Source organism: Polypterus senegalus, chromosome 6 (genome assembly GCF_016835505.1).
Source record: "Polypterus senegalus isolate Bchr_013 chromosome 6, ASM1683550v1, whole genome shotgun sequence".
In the NCBI taxonomy this organism is placed as follows: Eukaryota; Metazoa; Chordata; class Cladistia; order Polypteriformes; family Polypteridae; genus Polypterus; species Polypterus senegalus.
In genome coordinates, this window is record NC_053159.1 from 94,160,497 (window position 1) to 94,169,676 (window position 9,180).

Sequence of the window (9,180 nt, forward strand, 5' to 3'; positions counted from 1 at the left end):
TCCTTATATGCTACTTCTTTATTTCTTAGAAATCAAATAAAGCACACACTTATGGTTTATTAAATAGCTATAACATACTGTTTGTACAACTATGCAAGGGCAAAATGATTAAAAGAACAATGCAACTAGTGCAAAGGGAAAAAAATTTAACAGAAAATGCAATATTTTGCCATTATGAATGAAAGATATTTTCAAAATGGAGAAGTAAGATCTTGCATTACTCAGAAGGGCACGGAAATGGAAATGTGATGTTTGCAGCTTGTTTAGCAATTCCAGAAAGGGTTCTTTTCAGAAATCTTCATTAGATTATTTTAATATTCTTCTCCTTCCTCAGCTTCACCTTCATCACCCACACTGTCTGTTCCCACCTCCTCGTAGTCCTTCTCCAAAGCAGCCATGTCTTCACGAGCTTCTGAGAACTCTCCTTCCTCCATTCCCTCTCCAACGTACCAGTGAACGAAGGCCCTCTTGGCGTACATGAGATCAAACTTGTGATCCAGACGGGCCCAGGCCTCTGCAATGGCAGTAGTGTTACTCAACATACACACTGCCCTCTGTACCTTAGCCAGGTCACCACCGGGGACTACTGTAGGAGGCTGGTAGTTGATACCCACTTTGAAGCCAGTGGGACACCAGTCTACAAACTGGATGGTTCTCTTGGTCTTGATAGTAGCAATGGCAGAGTTGACATCTTTGGGTACCACATCACCACGATACAGCAGGCAGCAGGCCATGTATTTTCCATGCCGTGGGTCACATTTCACCATCTGGTTGGCTGGCTCAAAGCAGGCATTGGTAATCTCAGCCACAGAGAGCTGCTCATGGTAGGCTTTCTCAGCAGAGATGACTGGAGCGTAGGTGGCCAGAGGGAAGTGAATACGGGGATAAGGCACCAGATTGGTCTGGAACTCAGTGAGGTCAACATTGAGGGCACCATCAAAACGGAGGGAGGCTGTAATGGAGGAGACAATCTGGCCAATCAGACGGTTCAGGTTGGTGTAAGTGGGGCGTTCAATGTCCAGGTTTCTGCGGCAGATATCGTATATGGCTTCATTGTCCACCATGAAGGCACAGTCGGAATGCTCCAGGGTTGTGTGGGTGGTCAGGATGGAGTTGTATGGTTCCACAACAGCGGTGGAGACCTGAGGAGCTGGATAGATGGAGAACTCCAGCTTTGATTTCTTGCCATAGTCAACAGACAGACGCTCCATCAGCAAGGAGGTGAAGCCAGAGCCAGTGCCACCTCCAAAACTGTGGAAAATGAGGAAGCCTTGAAGACCTGTGCACTGGTCAGCCTGAAAAATACAAAAAAATATGATATGTCATATTCTTTGTCTTTTATAAGATATTGCATTCCATTGTCTGGTATTAGAAAGATTTGTAACGCATCATGAAGACAGATGTTCAATTGTAAAAGGCCTACATGTTTTGATGATATTTTCTTTTATGACACAAAACATTGTAAAAACAAGTATGGTGGCAATGGAAATTATATGTATTTTATATCACATCTATAATGTCACATAATGGGATTATAATAGATTATTGCAGCAGTACAGGCTTTAATATATCTTAAAACTGCCTCCCCAGGTAATAAATCATAGAAACTATCATCTGATGCCATACTGCAGACTCCTGGGAGATGTAATTCAAACAGGCAGCCCTATTGGTGGAGAAAGCTGGGGTTGTTCAATGGAGCTGTAACAAGATAGCCTCAACATCAGGATGGCCTGGAAAGGCCTCTCAGTTGTGTCAGCCCAACACAAGATGCAGTCCACAGTCAGCCTTTGAAAAGCATTCATAAATCTTGCTCAGGTAAGGCCAGTGTTAGAAGTGGAGGGATGTGAATGGCTCACCTGGTAGGAAATGGCTGGCAGGTAGGAGGGAGCTAATGGATTGTCACCATGTGGGGGCTCAAGAGGGTCTGTACATTTGTTTAAGAGGTGTTTGATTTAGGAATCTGCTTTACAGTGCCCCAAGTAGTCATAACATGTAAGTTTTGACATTAGATAGCATCTATCATTTGAAAAAAAAATGAAATTGTTAGGATTGTACAGGAGTAGCCTACTCAGTGCTTAAGATTCAAGTCTTTGGCATCAGATGGTCTTCTATTAAAGCTTTGCTCATCTGAGATTGAGCAGGGCTGGATACCATACTTCAGTGTAAATCTTTGAGATGTGACATGTTGAGTCTAACATATTAATGATTCTCTCCTCAGAAAGTAGACAGATTGGCCTTTCATGTTGCTAGAACTGTAGGGCATTTAAACTTTGAGAGACACAGACTTCAGCTACAGTAATTATTTATAAAAGGCTTAGGAATTTCATACCAGTTTGCGAATTCTGTCCAGCACCAGGTCAATAATCTCCTTGCCAATGGTGTAATGGCCACGAGCATAGTTGTTTGCTGCGTCCTCCTTGCCAGTGATGAGCTGCTCTGGGTGGAACAGCTGGCGATAAGTGCCTGTGCGAACTTCATCTGTGAATGAAAATAAAGAAAATGAATGTAAATTCTGAAAGTGTCAGGATAGGGAGACATCCAGTTTGTCCCTTCTGTCTGATTCAACATACTAAGAAATACTGCCATACATTTTCAGGCCGCAAAGAGTCAAATATTAGAATACAAAACACTGGATAACACCTCAATACTGTACAGGGATGAGAGAGAGAAAAAAAATAAGATTTCAACCATCCCACAACATTATGAATTCAAAGAATTGGTGAGAAAATATGATTAAAGACATGGTGGCTGTGATCCAGTTTCACAGTATGTAACATAACTCTTCACACAAATCACCTGAATGATAAAGGGGGCGTACCAAATTAAGGATTAACAAGTGTCTGATCCCCTTGGCAGGGTGTAAATGGCAGACTTCTTCACCAAAGTAAATTACAGGGGGCTGGTCTAACTCTTATATGTCACCTTTATCTTTGAAGCAACGGATGCTTTACCAGATCCTCAAAACAATGCCACAGTGATTAGTGAAACATTATCTTCCATTCAACCTCTAACTACATCTACACTATAGTCGTAGAGAGCTGGAGTCCTTAATGGGGGTAGGTAGGATCCAGCCTTAAAACATACATAATCTTCTATGGAGACCCTTGATAGCCACCAATTAAGCTAACGTGCCTATCTTTAGTAGGTTAGAATGTGGCGGGAAGCCATTTCACCTTTAGAAAACATCACAGATATGGGAAAATGTCCAAACTCCACCTAAATGGAGAGAAGACTGGAGGTCATAGAACTCTAAGGTAACTGCACTAACGTCTTTTACTCTTTTTTAAGTTAGACAAAAGAATTTCTTACCAATTACAGTGGGTTCCAAGTCCACAAAAACTGCCCTGGGGACGTGCTTTCCAGCTCCTGTTTCACTGAAGAAGGTGTTGAAGGAGTCATCTCCACCCCCAATGGTCTTGTCACTGGGCATTTGTCCGTCCGGCTGGATCCCATGCTCCAGGCAGTATAGCTCCCAGCAGGCATTGCCCATCTGGACTCCGGCTTGGCCGACATGGACAGAGATGCACTCACGCTGAAGAAGAGAAGTAATACAGGGTAAGGAAACTGAACTGTATTTTTTTTAATGTCACTGAACCTTCCATCCATCAGTGCATACTCAGAATTTGTAAATCTGTATAAGCACAGTAATTCTGCTATAAAAGAATAACTTGACTTGATTCAGTTCAGTCACAGAATCCATGCAAATAACCATCCATCAGTAACTCAAGTCATTTAACCCATTCCATCAGTCAACACAAGCTTGGGTTTTAAATGTGTGTAAGTATGGTGAGCTGGTGTTTAGTAAAGAATTCTGTATAAAAACAAGGTGATGTGAAAAGGAGCTTGAGTTGTCATTTAACCTGTCCATCTTTCCATCCATCCATCTGTCACTCTGTATTATTCTATTCACCACAAGCATATATTTTAATGTGAAATCAGAAATATTTCAAAAACACATTCTCTAAGCTTCAATTCAGCAAAGTTTTACAAAACAGTAGGGTAAAAATGAAATGAATATCACAGCAAAATGTGTTCTAATTGCTAAGATACGTATATCTGTCTCTTGTCCAATGGACAGGTGTCCACCAAGGCTCGGATCTTGCTGATTGTTACTGGCTTTCCACTACTCAGTTTGCATAGTGTCTCTCCATATCTAGAGATGTGTTCTCATGAAAGGTATTATAAAATAAATGGTTCAACGGTCATCTGATATCTGTACTTTATACTGCAATAAAGGCTCTGCCGGTGCTCTTTGGCCTGTATTCTCCTGGTGAGTCACAAGTCAAACACTCTGGGCTAATGGCACAAGACAAAATCACGTCATGCTGCCAAGTCATTCTCTTTTATTCCCCATATAAGACGGGTAGCACAACTACATAAACAGCAGATCAGTTCCACCCTTGCCACAATGCACCACCAGATCTTAACTATGAGAATATTTTAGATTTCTGTGGCTCCTAAAAGCCTGTACCCTGTTGTCATGAGTACATTATGTTGACTCCTGTATCTGAAAGCCTAGGCATTACAACTGTTCAGCAGCATGAGATCCACATCTCTGCTGTTCTTCTCCCAGTTGCATGCCCATTGATCCATAGGGACACTTCTGCCAGCTTGTTATTTTCCCTAAGCTCACTGCTTACTCCAGTATTCAATAACATTTACTCGACTCAGACTGAGAAACAGCTAACCCCCATCACCCAGAGAAGTGTGCGTCTTTCTGTCCCCATTAAGAAGTGCGGCGTCACTCAGTGGACAAATGTCTTCTTTAGAGCCCTGCTCACTTACTTTAACATGTTTTCTATTGTTTTTGGTTATTTCTTCTGCTGTGTTATATTCTGTTTATTTAATGACATATTTTCTTAACTTCATATTAAATATTAGCTCATTTTGTAATTTTAGGCACTATGACTTATAACTCTGGACCTTAATCTCTCTTTTTAAAATAATTTTCTTAGACAATGCACAAGTAGCACTGTGGACTTTAAAGATTTCTAACTCACTCAGCCAACTCTAATAAGTTACCATTAACAGTTAAACTGGAATAAAAATAACCAAGAAACAGATCAAAACCAAAAAAGTAGACCCCTCAAAATGAATTGTCAAAGAGTGAACTCTCACCATTGTGCTCCGGCTTGTATGACTTCAAGGTGACAGCTAGGAATCGACCTCAGAAGATGCTGCTACTGAGGCATACCATCTGCTTTTTATAGTCCTAGATTGGTCAGTAACTACCAACAGGTTTTGTTGTTGGTAACCTGGAGGCTTTTGTCCCTTTTGTAATGATATAGGCCCCTTAAAGTAAGGAGCTCAAACACTCCTAAAGGCACAACAACTTAACAGTTTCAAACGCCCCCGAGTGTCAACTGCTCAGGCAAGCGTGAGATCCTCCTAGAACAATAGCAGGAGGGGATCGTTTGCCCTTCATGCAGTTGATGTGCGTTTTTTAAGGTCTATAGTTTATCACACCTTCTCACAGTCCTTTTAAATTTGGGTCATAATGGCAAATTTAGTGCCTTTCTATGGTTCCCACACTCATGGTGTGCCACTGGTCATAAAACATGACAGTTGGGTCACTTGATGTGTGTGTCCTGAAATGACCAACTTTTAGAAGCAAGTCTAATTTGTTTCATTTTTTTTCTAATAAGTGCACTTCAGCTTACAAGACCAGCACACCAATACTCACACACTTGGAGGCAACACTTGTCTGACTGCCTTTGGTTTGATGTCTGATGAGACGTGTTTAGTAGGTGGAAGTTTACAATGTTGGCTTCCTAGGTAGTAAATTTCAGCGAATTCATTCTAACAGAGTTTGGCTATTAAATGGGTAGTTTTGGGGCATGTGATAAAGCAGGCTATGGTACTAAGGATCCAAACAAATTCATGTTCAAAAGTCATGGCTGTCATAATTTAGGCCTTTTTCAAATGGTAGTATGGCAACTGAAAGATGGTTTGTAAAGGCGCTGCTGGGGTTAAAGACACAAAGGTGGCATAGAAGTCAAGAAAGATCAGTTTACACCCTAAAGAAGAAGAGAAGCCCATACTGATACTGGCAATTGAAAAACTCCTTCACATGCTGGTGTGGTGAGGTAGGTACCCCTGTGTTAGGAAGGTGTCCATCCATCCACGGATCTCTTCATCCACTATCATACATATTTAATGTAGGTCATGGCTGTGGGGGTAGAGTTTATTTCAGTAGCAACAGACATAAGGCAAGAGCCAATCCAACACAGGAGATTAGTTAGCAGTTAATCACACATGCATGTAGTAGTAGCAGTATTATCGTTACTTGGACAGAGTACAGTGTAATTCTTATTTCCTTGTCCAATAAAACACATTACCACTCCCCAGCACCATGATAAATATGACTGTATTAAAATATGTAACTTCAATTTACTCAATGTTGCCATGTTACCTGTTAAGGTGATAAACACACCCAGTTCATGAAACCTTGTTGAAGAAAACGGTATAGTAAGCACTATTGTCTTGGCTTGACAGATCTTTTTTGGGATCTCAGGGAAGAAATAAAGTATATAGGAAATGCACTTGGGAGAACATAAGGAGAACATGCAAACTCCACTCAGACATTTACTTGATGTGGATTTCAACACACAGCTTAGAAATGGCAAGGGAGCAATGCTAACCACTGTGCTATCCCAGTAAGGTATTATTTATTTATTCATTCCTCCTCCTACCTTGCTTATTTTATATGGTGCTCTATGGCATGCAATAGAAACAAACACTCGAGAGGGCACTAGGGAATACTCATCCACTTTATGTTTGCCAGTTAATGTAACTTGCATGTCTATTAGAGAAAATTGAAGTAAGGTGAGAAAAGCAATGGAAAAAATATATAGACTTCAGCAGGCTGAGCCAAGCTATGACCACAGATGAAGGTGCCCAGGCGTTAAGATTCCGAAGGCACCACAGTTAATGAAAGAGCAAGCCAGATTGGTTTCTCCATTGGAGCATGGGGCAGCAGAAGCCCTTCACCTGGGACAGCTGGTGGGATTCTACTGCTTCTTTAAATGTGAGTCCAAGCTCAGGGGTACAGTAAATCCAGGGGTCAAGTGAAGGCAGTGTAAACCTTGTGTTTTTACGTTGCTTCTGTATACAACTTGGAATTTAAGTTTAGGAAAGATTTTAAATAATATGTCTTGAAACTGAGTCGAGACATGGAAAAGGGTAAAGACTAATTGGCCAAGAGGTATCGATTGTAAAGGAGTAAGGAGGTGAGAGTGATGGTGATCAGTGATGATGGAGGTGTGAAACAGGGAAAGCCATACCTGATGGACAACAATCTGCATAGGTAGGCCCAGATAGGCGGCAACTGCAAACATCAAGACTCTGGGTTGAATACCCTTAATGGACAGTGAGACCCTGAAAAGGTCAGTAGCCTGCTGGTACACCAACTGTGAAAATATGTATGTGTGTGTGTGTGTGTTCACCCTGTGATGGACTAGCACCCTGTCCAGATGTTGTTCCTGCCTTGCACCCGATGTTTGCTCCAGCTGCCACATGACCCTAACCTGGATAAGTGGGTAAAGCAAATATATATATTGATGGATGGATTTGGATTAAAATATCAGTTAAATAAATAAGGCGCTCTTTCTCATAAAGCATCAGCATATCTGGAACATTAGAACCTTCTTACTTATTTTGCCACAAATGTTTTTTGAAAATCCAGGGTGTTCAAATCCCATACCTGGATATTGTGTGTGTGGAGTCTGCATGTTCTGCCAATGTCTGAATGGAATTTCCTCCTAGATCCCGAAAGAGTTTGATTGATTGTCGATTCCAAAATGGCCCTGTATGTGTGAATGGGGCTTGAGATGGATTGGTGTCCTGTCCAGGGCCATATTCTGCTTTTTTTTGCTATCTATCTATCTATCTATCTATCTATCTATCTATCTATCTATCTATCTATCTATCTATCTATCTATCTATCTATCTATCTATCTATCTATCTATCTATCTATCTATCTATCTATCTATCTATCTCTGTGCCTCACTTTTGAGCTGTGGTCCTCAATAACCGGCCACTCTTCTGAACCTCTGCACACTACAACCACACCCAGAGAACATAATAGCTGGAGCACTGAATGAACTTGTTCATCTTTGTCAGGTGTGATTGGAAGTCTCTGGGAGAGGCTGATTGTGGATTTTTATGCTGAAAGTTTGTTTCATACAAAGTATGAACTTGTTATTTGTGTCGTGTTTGATTTATGTTCATGTTGTGGTTATTTTGGCACTGCAGTGGCTGTGAGGCGGCACTGTTAGTGGAACAACCTTTCCACACTGGGATTCCCATCTGTGTAGCTGGTACTCCGTGTAGTACACAGGCTGCAAATGAGAAACCACCAAGGTTAAGAAACCTGCAGGGATCTGCACTGACACAGATGCTCTGCATGTTAGCATATTGTCACCAATCCAATCTTCAAGTTTTAAAACACTGTCAGTAAATTAATTTTAAAAAAGAGAACTTAATTTTTATATTACTAGAAAACACCAATCAGCTTACCTTATATACTCTTTACTCCCGTTTCTTTAGTCACCACTACTAGTTTGCATATTCTCCTCTAGTTCACGTGTATTCTCTCCTTTCCTACCACAATCTAAAGACATGTTACTAGATTGGTTGATGACTGAAAACTGAGCCTGCATGAATGACTATGAGATTGTTTAGAGTGGGTTCCTGCCTTGCGCATGATGTTGCTGAAGTAGGCTCTGAGTCCCATCATGGGAAAAAAAGAGTTAGATGGATGGGTGAGATCAAGCACTGACTAAAAACCGGTTGAACCCAAGAAATTGACATATCTAGCAGCGACAATTCAAAATGTCAGTTATATGACGACAATGATTGTGCCATGTTACAACACAGAATTAACAAAAAGATTATTTTATTCTGTAGAATTATTCTCATGACTCCAAGAAAAAAAATCATAACTTAATGTTATAAGAAATTATCTGGATTTCATTTATTGATGTGTAGTGTGTTTTTCTACTGAAAAAATATCCATTTACGTCTGTGTATGTTAATTCTTTTAAAAGTAGGCACTGCTCCATTAAAGCATGAGCCTTCATCTATGATCTACATGACTAGGGGACAACATATTAGGAAGCCACCGTGTTAAGCATTAAACCCACTGCCCCATGGCCACTGTTCTGTATTTACAATGCTAT

At 40.8% G+C, this 9,180-nt stretch overlaps 1 protein-coding gene across 1 annotated transcript; it reads right to left on the reverse strand.

The window, feature by feature from the left end:
- Positions 1-5,171, reverse strand: LOC120531273 (tubulin alpha-1D chain-like). Its single transcript, XM_039756531.1, has 4 exons — positions 5,119-5,171; positions 3,310-3,532; positions 2,330-2,478; positions 1-1,295 (listed from the first exon to the last, which is right to left on the reverse strand). Exons 1-4 carry the CDS (start codon positions 5,119-5,121, stop codon positions 312-314), a joined length of 1,359 nt encoding a protein of 452 aa, XP_039612465.1. The 5' UTR covers positions 5,122-5,171; the 3' UTR covers positions 1-311.
- Between the last annotated feature and the right edge of the window lie 4,009 nt (positions 5,172-9,180).